Raw genomic sequence first — 12,683 nt, forward strand, 5'->3', positions numbered from 1 at the left:
GAAATCTGTCACTGGATTATTTTAAACAATGACAGTTGTCTTTGACTAATTAATACGGCTCGTTATCGACAACAGATGATGCTAATATCTGACTAATTACTGTATCCTAATTAAAAAATGCTATTTTCAGATAATTCACAAAAAGCTTTCAGGGTCATTACCATTATTGTATTTATACATTTTCTTTTCACTTTATTTCGTGTCGTGTGTTTAGAATTAAATTATTTTTTTAATATTTTTTTTTAAATTTCTTTAAATTGTAAGCCATACGTGATTATCTAAGACTTGAATTAATTCTTCAGGCTCTGCATATTATATAAATGTTTTTTAAGACTGTGTCTAATTAAAGAGATATGACTTTCAAGCTACAAAGATGACTTTTCAGATTAAAAATCTGACTCTCGGCTTGTCTGCAATCAGATCAAAACATCAACAGAAATAATGAAATTGAAATGTAATGACAAACTAGATTCAATTTTTTTGTTTTTTTTTAAATTTTACATTTAATTGTACACAAACTATGTTGAGATTTTTTAGTTTTGTAAATCAAGGTATATCCATTGAAATATTGTATAACCTTACTATCAAATCATTGAAAATTTACAAGGAAACATCCCTTTAATGTATAACTGTATTACTAAATGTCACTCAAGGAAGATCCCTTCAATGTAGTTTATAACCTTGGTATAAAAATACAACAATAGCTTCATGTGTGATATACACTACTTAAAAACTCCAATGTATTCGCTCATTCTGGAGGCGTTTTTTTTTCTTTTCAAGATTTTTTCCAAATTTTCCATTAAGTAATTGATATATTTTTCTTGAGAAAGATTAATGTATAAAGATAGATAATATTTTGATAATTTATTATAAAATCAATATCATCCTGATTATAACAGTCACGATTTTTTTTTTTTTTGGCATCTTTGTCTATAAGATGATTAGAATTCAAACGAGTTGATTACATTGCAGTTGGACGCCGTGCAGGAAGGATGAATATTGACATCATTGAGATGATCTCTTCTAAGATGAACTTTGGAATTTTCATGAATTTTTTCAAGAAATATGTCTAGTTTTCCTAGATTTGTTTTGTTTTAATGAACTGTGTGAAGACATTTTGAAACGAAACGAGCGCAAGCGGCAAGAGATATATCAAAGATGTGGATTGTGCCGTTATTTTTAGATGGGATCACCATCTGTGATAGAGACAAATGTAAATCAGAAATTTTTGGGGATATTTGAATTATTTTCTGTTTTTGGGGATATTTGAATATTTTTGTTTTTGGGGATATTTGAATTATTTTCTGTTTTTGGGGATATTTGATTATATTTTTGTTTTTGGGGATATTTGAATTATTTTCTGTTTTTGGGGATATTTGAATATTTTTGTTTTTGGGGATATTTGATTATATTTTTGTTTTTGGGGATATTTGAATATTTTTGTTTTTGGGGATATTTGAATATTTTTGTTTTTGGGGATATTTGATTATATTTTTGTTTTTGGGGATATTTGATTATATTTTTGTTTTTGGGGATATTTGATTATATTTTTGTTTTTAGGGATATTTGATTATATTTTTTTTTATTTTGAATACATCTTATTTCAGTATTTTGATTTTCAAGATTTATGAAATTTTCAGATATTTATTAATTTGCAGAAGTCAAGTTGTTTCCTATTTCAGATTTTCCAAACACTCCAATTTCATTTCATTTTTCAAATTTACATTTAAAAATCGTAACTTTTTTAATTCCAGGTTTGGATCAGGAGGGAATTTTCAGAATCAATGGAAGTGCCAGAATCGTGGATAAAATCCGGACATCATTTGACCAGACTGGTGATGCCGATTTGGATGAGGACTGTGATGTCATGGCGATAGCAGGAGCGTTGAAATTATATCTACGAGAATTGCCAGACTCAACGGTGCCAGAACACATGACGAATCAATTCATAGCAATTCAAGAAGGTAAGAGGAATTTGAATTATTAGATTTGTCTACGAAAGTTTTAAAATGTCTGGAACACGAGCTTTTAACGAACTTCAGGTGCGAGTTAAAATAAAGAATACTCCCTCTATTGTTGTTAATGAAGATTTAGAATCTAAGAATAATTTCACATTGTTTATTATATAAGAATATCATACAGGAAGATAAGGGGAAGTAGAATTTTATTAAATTTTTACTCGGAAGTGTTGAAATATTCGACATTCAAGCTGGCAAAGATCTCCAGGTGGGAGATAAAACAAAGATTACCTCCTCTATATACACTAATTAAATCGAAAAATCTAACAATTTATACAGGAAAGTAAGGGCCTTGATTTTTAAGGTTAGTTTAATATCGAGAGTTTTGAAATTTGCCAGTTTTAAAAAAAACTGCAGCTGCGAGATAAATAATTTATATTTAAAGTTTGTTTAATGGACGTTTTGAAATATGCCAGATTAAAAATTTTTTTTATTGACAGCTGCAAGATAAACACTTTATTTTTAACCTCTCTATGAATATGTAATATTGATAAACCTAAATATAGTCAGTTAATCGGCCACTCAGTCACTTTAAAATTTGTTTTATTGTGGATAGTGACAAAAATATCAACAGATGATGGAGTGTTCATCATTTATATGTAAATTATATGTAAATTATATGTAAATGATATGTATATTTTGAAATAACCGAATCAAAAGCAAATTTTAATGTACAGTTTTCATGAGTTAATCGATTTAAACAATTGAATTTTTTTAATTGGGTTTATGTGCAAAAACATTTACGTTGTCATTCATGCGCTATGTCAAACCTTGGCCGGCGCCGTAATTTTTATTTGCTACTTTGGAAATATTTGTTTACACCTTTTATCGTACTTTTTCTCTTCTCTTTTACAATGAAGAGAAGGAATCAACTTAGAGATACATCTTCTATCGCTAAACACCTCAGTTATAGCACAGCTAGGCTCCTCCCACTCATTTATACAATGAAAAGATCAAAAGAAATTTCCGATATTATGTTATGATGAAATATATGATAAATGTGTGTACAAGGAAAGATATTGTAATAATTCTCCTTAAAGCAGAAACTGCTGCATACTTTCCTTTAAAGATGGTTTTCCTTATTTTTTAGTGTCAAATTAAGCAAACTATTAGATTAATTGGTGTTTCTAATGAATTATCATATATTCTTAGTCTTATCATTACGTTCTTATTGCATATAATTAAGAGTTTTAACCAATCATAAATATCCATGTATGAACTGTCTGGATGAACAAAAGAAAGACTTTTTGACTTTTCTTGATCGGTCACTCATTGAAATTCGGCTGGTAATTTTCTTCTAATTTAGCTAATTATGAATTAATTATGGACAAGTGAGATAAACTGATATTTTTCCTAGTCATTAGAACACCTCTTCTTTCTATTCATATAAGAATTAACTTTTCTATTTTCATGAATGAAAATAAGGGAACCCATTTATTAAGTGGCAGTGGAAGAAGGGGGAGAAGTTACTCTTAGCTCTACAGGAGTCTATTGATGTACGCTTTCTGCTGAAATTATTTTATCGATTATTTATGCTGGTAATGTGTTTGTCACGCATCTGTCTTATTGCGTAAGATTAAAATTTCATAAACAATTTGTAATATTTTATTTTAATTCCACTGATAATTATTTCTTTTGTTATTTCTTTAAAGTATTATTCTAAGATACAAACTGTTGCTTAAAAATTATCACTTTTGTTTGGTCAGAAAAATTGTGAATTTCATTGGTATTTTTTTTTTCATTTTTGTGAAAATACTCACATATTTCTGTTAATTGTTATAGTTATCAAGTAAAGATGTTTGTCCAAAAACAAACTTCAAGACTGCAACATCTGTGTATTCCTTGGTTTTTAGTTGTGATCATTGTAAACCTAAATTGTTACTTGTTATCTTTGTAAACCTAACTTGTTATCTTTGTAAACCTAAATTGTTACTTGTTATCCTTGTAAACCTAAATTGTTACTTGTTATCCTTGTAAACCTAAATTGTTATCTTTGTAAACCTAAATTGTTATCTTTGTAAACCTAAATTGTTACTTGTTATCCTTGTACAAAATTATTGTTTTTCCTCGATTCTTCATTTCTTTTTATTCTGTAATTTCCTAGTACAACCAACTTTCTAAATTACTGTTTTATAATTAAAAACTATTGTGAATCATTTGGATCAATGCCAAAAAACTTTTAATTATTTTCTTGTTCATTTTGATTTTATAATTTGTACATTCATGATAAAAGTCATTTTTAATTTCTTGGTTCACGTGACTTTTTTAATATCAAATTTTATCTTCTGATTTTTTATTTAATTACTTAAAAATAAAATCTCATTTTTAATTTCTGTTTGTGTACTTAAGCTTATTTTTTTTATCAATCTTATCTGATGGTTTTAATAATCTATTGATCGTGTAATTAAATTAATTAACTCTAGTAAACATAGACTTATAATCAGTTATTATATATAGGTTTTAATATATTCATCTACTTGACCCAGAAACTAGGCTTGATTATGAAAAAAATCTGCCAATGAATTTATATTTCTATCAGGTCTATCATACTCCTTTTATTAAATAAAAACTTTCAATATTTTTTTGTTGCAAGTCTCTGTTATGACATTTCTCACACTTAGTTTAGATTGATTTACTAGATTGATATACTTCCTCATGTTTAAAGTTCATTAGCTCCTACCAATGTTTTATGTTTTTTGTTTTGCACTTCGGATCGTCAGTACTTGGTTTATTTGTTAGTTATTAATTTTGGACAAAATCAAAATATTTGATATTTAGGTTTATTTACTCCATATGACTAATGTTTATTTGGTAGATATAGATATGATATTCATCAATATAACACTATAACACTAAAACACTATAACACTATAACACTTTAATATACACTATATATCAATAATAGTATATGATATGTAAATAAGAAATTGTCCTATATCATTACATCAATATTGTTAGTCATATTATTATGACCTGTTTCCTTATAAAATCAATAAGAATGGAATAAATAGGTTGACTGTGGTTTTACTATATCAGCTGGTAGACATGTTAATATTTACCAAAACATTGCAGTGTTATTTTCAATTCGTCGTTCATCGAATGAATGGTTTCTTCTATCAGTGATTCAGTTTTTGTTCTTGACATTTTCTTTGTAATTCGGAACAAACGTTTAGTCGTTTGGATTATATGATTAAGAGAGACACTGTGTGTTACAGGCTGTGCAGGTTAGATTTCTCTCATTGCACACTGCATTGTGTTATGTTTTCATTATCTCAATCACTTAGTACTTATACCTTGACTGCGATAGTCACTAATCTTGTATCACTGAATGCAGCGGTTTGATTGTATGCTTGCTAATTCAACCTCTAAAGAAAGCCTGTGAAGATTATGGCTTTTTGTTCACAGACTTTCTGTCGAGGCCTCTGATTGGCTGTATTCGCTTGCATACAATCCAATCATGTTTCTTCATTTACAAACTTCCCTGATACAAGAAAGGTGAATATTGCAGTCATAGAAGTACAAAGTTGGTAATAACTTGGCATTGTGAAGATGGATGGATTGGATTGGATTTTATTGGATTGGATTGGATTGGATTGGATTGGATTGGATTGGATTGGATTGGATTGGATTGGATTGGATTGGATTGGATTGGATTGGAGATTGAATGGCTTTAGCTCCATCAGTCACTAAAAGTAGGAAGTAAAACTCTATTTTGTTTCTATATTTCAGCTAATCAAGGTGATAGTGACAGTTGTGTAAAACTATTAAAACTAGCAGTTAAAGATCTACCATTAGATAATTATAATTTACTCAAGTTCCTGTGTCAGTTCCTAGTCATCGTGGCTCATCATGAATCCTGTAACAAGATGGGGTCCACATCACTCGGCATTGTATTCGGACCAAATATATTCAGGTGAGTTATCAAAGGTATAGGTTCGCCGTCCGTTTGACCAAACGTACCTTAGTCTCAGAAACAAGAATTGTTTAGCTAAGTTAGTCAGTAATAGTGTTCACAGCTCACTCTCAAAATTTGAGCCTTGAATCTGCTTTCAATGTTAAAAAGAAAACTTGTCTTTTTTTGAGACTATGCCAAATAAGGTGCAGAAATATAGTCAGGTCAGGTTCAAGATAATAGGATATAAAACACATTGGCTTTCCGAAGGTATTTCTGAAATAGGATGCTCAATACATTTCATATCCTGGATCAAAACCTAAACAGTGTTTATCTTATTGACCTGGTCTAGTAATGTAGGTGAAAATAATTTGTTTGTTTTTAAAACAAGGCTAAACAAGGAGATAATGATATTGTTGTCAGTGAAATTAAAAAATATAATGATAAGTCTGAAAATAGAGCCAGATAAGGGAGATAATTTGTATTATAAAGTTGATGGGTTTATCACGTCTTTCCTTATTTATCTTTCAACAATGTTTTTGTGTAGAAATAAAGTTGATTTACGTAACGTTAGATTAGAGACGGGGTAAGACGAAGATATATTTTGATAGTTTTATATTCTGATATCAGATTAATTGTAACATGTTGAAGTTGTTAAACAGGAACAGTCGGCATTTTCAGGGGATTGATTTGAGTCATTATTGTGCTTTAATAGTCTTAAGAAGTACTTAAACACACGAAAATCACATAATCATTTCGAATATACCTATAAATTTCACTGTCTATTTCTATATAATATGTGTGTTTTCTTTATATGGCATAGTCTCACTAAAATTCCAGTCGAATTTTTAACTTTCAAACGTGAATAATTATTGATTCACATGGATTTGAAGGCTAAAATTTCGACGATGAGCTGTGAACACTGATTATGTAAGCTAAAAAAATTCCAGTTTCTGAAACTAAGGTATGATTGGTCGAACGGATAGTGAAGGTGCTCCTTTAAGTTTTCCATGTATGTCTTTAATCCATTAGAAATCTTTCATTGACATTTTCTTCCTTGATCAAGAAGTAATATTACGGAGATCTGTTTGTGTGATTTTATACATTCTTTTTCAAAGACTCATGATACCTTGGGACCCACTCGTAATGATTTGATTAACTTGACTGAAAAATTGGGGTCAATTCGACCCAGTTACGATTGCAGACAGTTCTACTTTTTAATTTTGTGATTATGGGATCCCTGGGATTGCAATGATGGGACCCCTGTGGCGGCTGTGGTCTTCTATAAAAATTTGACCAAGTTGTAGCCAATGGTAGATCTGATAAAGTACAATGAATATGGAAATAATGACATTTATTGTAACTAAAGTTCATGTTGACATTTAATATTAGACATGATAGATTAGATCGGAAGAATATATCAGCTATATATATCTTCTCATTGTTTTTATCATCCTCTATAAGACTTTTAAATAATGTTTATTTTGAAAGATGTATTTTTTTATAATTTGTTGTTTTGTATCATCTTGTATCAACAAGTTTTTGAATGTGGTTCATTGTCTAAGATTGCTTTCTATCTTTGATATATTACTCCGACAAATTTTTGTCATAGATGATAATACAATAACATATTTTATAATACAATAATATATCTTATATTGTCCATACATTTATAACATCATTAAAAATTAGATTAGGATACTTGATGTGAAAGCGAGAAAGTTTTCGGTCATATCCGGCATATATGGGTAAATCATGATCCCTGCTAGAAACTCACATTTTTTTAGGTAAAATAAACTCAACTGATTCCAAAATTAATTTTGTTAACCTTCATCTGATATATAGTTAGTTCATCTCCAAAGTCTTTATCCTGGCCTGAAGAAGCAGTGTAAATATTCCCAAATTTGCCTCATTAAATTAAAACTGAGATTTTGACCTAGTATTATCCATATATCTATATTATATTAATGTTCTTTTTGTAGATGTGGTCAGGGATTAACTGGATTAAAGGATCAAGGAATAATCAATCAGATTACTACGAAGTTTATAATGAATTATGATAATATATTTAAATTGGATTACGAGGAATCACCTGTTTCCCTGTGGGTAAGGAACTGATTATTTTTTTATTTATTTATGTTGATTGGGCTGACTCCTGTGGTGTAACTGATAAGCTTGCCTCAACACAGCCATGTGCATAGCGTTCTCTATCTTTGTCATAAAACCCAACTTCATTTCATTATCTTCATTAGGAGAGTTAAGACTCCATTTTGTTTGTAACTGATTACGATTATGTGATTTTCATTAACTAAATCAAATCAGATGTTAAGAAGATTTTAATAGCATTAATTTTCTAATCTTCTTAGCCTTCTTAGCAATATATAATATAATACTTAGATAATCCATTCACTTATTGATTCATTCTTATATTATACAATGTTGCCACAAGCCTAATTTTGATGTAGGGCATAGAACTGAAATATAGACTTGTTGTATGGATATTCTCATGACATTCAACTGTGATTTTGTATTAAGAGTGAAGACGTTTGTAAAAACTCCTACGTAAAGCACTGGCCAAGGTCACAAATAAAGAGATCAGAGTTATCAGAGTGTGATTTTGTGATATTTTACTAGGACTAATATAATGGTTTAAATTATGTGTTTATAAATGTTTGTCTGTATATCGTGTAGGAAAAGAGAAGACAGAAGATCCCTCCTCCACGCCCCCCTCCTCCTAAGCTAACAGTACATATTGAAGATATGAGGCCTGTACCCTCACCCCGAAAGGTACAGTAGAGTTTTACTTTTATTCAATGCCTAAATGTGGATTCATAAAAGAGGCTACCAGTCTCTAGAATCTTCTTTTTTTTTGTATAAAACTCGGTTTGTACGTACTGTGTAATTTGATTCATTTAAACTTTTTGGACAGATAAAGTTGTCAGGCACAGTAGCGTCTGACAGAGGTCAGACGGAGGTCAGATGGAGGTCAGAATGAAGGCCTGTGATAAGTCTATTTTGAAGTGAAAATCGAGTCGTCTAAATGCTCAAAATTTAGCTCAGGCCATCTGAAATCTCTTGGCTTCTAGGAGGCCTCTGACAGCCTCCTGGTCCTCAAGGCCTTGGCCCTTTGGACACCTTTTGGAACTCCTTCTGAGGCCCTGGGCGCGCATATTTGTCTGTCCTGTGACAATCTTTTTGCAAACGATATGAAAGTTTTTTAAATGTCTGTTGCCATGTTTATGTATTTAAAATTTAATTTCCAGATTAAAGATTATGAAAGCGCCAACTATCAGGATGATTGGAGTGATGACTTTATACCAACCATTAATAATATACCAGCTAGTCCTAGAGCTAATTATAGTGATGATGAATTTACTGGTCGAGCATCACCCTTCGGTCTTGATAGGTTCGTTATTTTCATTATTGTTTTACATCACACGATGGTATGATCGCATAATTAGCGTACATACTGAATAACAGGCCTAAAGCTGCAGGGGGTCAATGCCCTCAACCGTCCCCTCCCCCCTGAATTCTGGCAACCTACCTATTCCATTCTGGTAACTTAACACTATACCCCATTTCCCCTCCTGAAATATTACTCTCCCCTCCCAGCAATCTGGCTACAGGTCTGTTAAATATACAATTTTATTCATGCACTTTCCTGTTTTTTTTTTAAAACAAACATGATAATAACTACTTTACCTTTCATATTGTAATACCAGAACAATGATCATGCGTTATTTTTCATTTTTAAGTACATCTTGCTTTTACTTTTTTTATTTTGATACATTTGCCAAGTTCACAATGACAGTTTTTTTTTTAAAGTTAAGATATAAAAATGACTAAGAAAGGGTACACATGGTTGATAGAAACCCCTTGGATTAACCTTGAAACATAATTTACGTTTATAATGTATGTTCAGTGATGCAAAGATTTTTAAATGATTAAGTTATGTGAGCATTTATGATTTGAAATTGAGACTGTAAAGTTATTCATAAAAGATTTTCATGTTTTATTGTATTATATTTCTAGTGAAGGCTACAGTATGATAGAATCACCAGTGGTCACTGCCAGAACTTCAAAGTAAGCTTTCAGTTTCCCTTAATCTACCAATTTTAAATATAGGATATCTAGATATCCTAGGGTTTTAAGGTCACTGTATCTAGGATATCCTAGAGTTTTAAGGTCACTATATCTAGGATATCTTAGCACTAAGATCATTTCGAGAATACATGACCCATTTTTATGTGCTTTTAAGTTTAGTAATTTACTTATGTCATGTCATGCAATGCCATTTTCTTATGCCATGTCATGCAATGCCATTTTCTTATGCCATGCAATACCCTCCCTGTCTTCTGGGGGTTTTAGGGGCTAGCTGGAATGACTCAGCGAATTAAGGGTTGACATAGAAATATATGACACCATGAGAAACTAAGCGACTTAATATGGTTGATATGGAAACGTTTTTATGTTTGAAAAATATATGGAGGCCTATTTTATTCTACAGTCTGTGCGTGTCAAAGATCCCCTAACAGAAGGGTAGGCTTTTGGGAAAAACCAATATTCACTACAAAAAATTGATAAAAATTGATATATTAGGCCTTTGAGAAACTGGACTTATTGAAGTTGAAACACACTTCTCATTTAAATTTCAAGTGCGTTTTTTTGTGATAAAAATAACGTCAATGGTATGACACAGTCAGTGACCTAGTATAGTATTTATCAAATAATAATTGTTGTTTAATGAACCTATTACTGACCTGAATCAAGTCAAACAGAAGTTATTATAAATATTGGACTGGTAATAAAAACATAGTTATAATAATAACTTCACATTGTATATTTCTGTTATATTGTTTATATGTCACTTACATCAGCCTCTCTTTCAAAAACTGTTCACAATGGGATTCTGCCAATAGAATTCTTATAGAATTAAAATACGATTACAAAATCAAATTAATATTGATATTACTTATTAAAAATGATAAACATAAACCATGTTAGAAAGGGTGTGAAGTTGACAAACTTAAATACCCAAAATAAACTATATTAACTATGTGGTCATTCTGAAAGGGATGCCAAATAAAAAAACTGAAATTCCAGTTGTCTAGTTGACAAATTCAAACACTAAATATAAACATTATTATTATTATTTTAAAAAATGTTTTAAAAACTTTAACTCAAGTTGCCAATTTAGTTGTTCGGTAAATGACAAGTTAACGTCAGCTTTCAGCAGATGCTGATATCATAGATTTTTGGGAAATATTTTCAGGTATTGCATTTAAACAGAGCGAGATTTTCTCAGTTCTTCTCCCAATTTTGAGCCCCTGCATCAATGGTTTCCAACCTTTCTCAGCCTTCACACCCCTAGAGCAATGTCCGGGACCTTTCACACCCCAAAAATTTGTTTCATCCACATTTCCAGCATGTGATGATGTGAGGTGCTCTCTCAATTCAAAATAATTTCTTCTCTTACACCAGTTGGCCACACCCCTGACACCCTAGTCCCACACCCCTGACACCCTAGTCCCACACCCCCAGGGGGTGAAAACACCCCAGGTTGGGAACCATGGCCTTACATCATTGTTGATTTTTGAACATAACCAATGACTGTTGTATTTTAACAGGGCTGTGGACCGAGCTATCAGTGATACAGTGACAGGTCTGATATTTGGTGATGATGATTTTAGTGTTAGTCCAGATAAAGACACGTCATCCATTGGTACAGAATCAGGTGAGAATATATTATTAATAGGGGCCTTATTGGCCTTACCAGGGGTTTTGAAAATAGTATATCATTAGGGGTGTTGTAGGGGAAATAGCTCCCTCGCTTGTATCACATTGAAAAGATTTGATAGGATTGTACGCTACCAATTTACAGCCAATGAGAGCTCTTGACAGAAAGTCTGTAAACAATAAGCCATAATGTTTACAGTCTTTCTGATGAGGGCTTGACATTGTGAAGATTTGTAATAGCTTGACATTGTGAAGATTTGTAATAGCTTGACATTGTGAAGATTTGTAATGGCTTGACATTGTGAAGATTTGTAATAGCTTGACATTGCGAAGATGTAGTTTGTAATAGCTTGACATTGTGAAGATGTAGTTTGTAATGGCTTGACATTGTGAAGATGAAGTTTGTAATAGCTTGACATTGTGAAGATGAAGTTTGTAATGGCTTGACATTGTGAAGATTTGTAATAGCTTGACATTGCGAAGATTGGTAATAGCTTGACATTGTGAAGATTGGTAATAGCTTGACATTGTGAAGATTTGTAATAGCTTGACATTGTGAAGATTTGTAATAGCTTGACATTGCGAAGATTGGCAATAGCTTGACATTGTGAAGATTGGTAATAGCTTGACATTGTGAAGATTTGTAATAGCTTGACATTGTGAAGATGAAGTTTGTAATAGCTTGACATTGTGAAGATGAAGTTTGTAATAGCTTGACATTGTGAAGATTGGTAATGGCTTGACATTGTGAAGATTTGTAATAGCTTGACATTGCGAAGATGAAGTTTGTAATAGCTTGACATTGTGACGATGTAGTTTGTAATAGCTTGACATTGTGAAGATTAGTAATAGCTTGACATTGTGAAGATTAGTAATAGCTTGACATTGTGAAGATTAGTAATAGCTTGACATTGTGAAGATGTAGTTTGTAATAGCTTGACATTGTGAAGATTAGTAATAGCTTGACATTGTGAAGATGTTGTAGGTAATAGCTTGACATTGTGAAGATTAGTAATAGCTTGACATTGTGAAGATTT

General features: G+C 31.2%; 2 protein-coding genes across 2 annotated transcripts; one reads left to right on the forward strand and one right to left on the reverse strand.

The window, feature by feature from the left end:
* Positions 1-1,753: 1,753 nt before the first annotated feature.
* On the forward strand, positions 1,754-5,935 carry LOTGIDRAFT_110377 (hypothetical protein; the record flags this gene model as incomplete). Its single annotated transcript, XM_009047103.1, has 2 exons — positions 1,754-1,964; positions 5,757-5,935. Coding segments are annotated over 2 exons (390 nt in total), but the record flags the coding sequence as incomplete, so codon positions are not given.
* A 6,103-nt stretch (positions 5,936-12,038) lies between these two features.
* On the reverse strand, positions 12,039-12,455 carry LOTGIDRAFT_84400 (hypothetical protein; the record flags this gene model as incomplete). The annotated part of the gene is made up of 1 exon (XM_009047104.1): positions 12,039-12,455. A coding segment is annotated over one exon (417 nt), but the record flags the coding sequence as incomplete, so codon positions are not given.
* Between the last annotated feature and the right edge of the window lie 228 nt (positions 12,456-12,683).

Source organism: Lottia gigantea (genome assembly GCF_000327385.1).
Source record: "Lottia gigantea unplaced genomic scaffold LOTGIsca_11, whole genome shotgun sequence".
NCBI classification, from domain to species: Eukaryota; Metazoa; Mollusca; class Gastropoda; family Lottiidae; genus Lottia; species Lottia gigantea.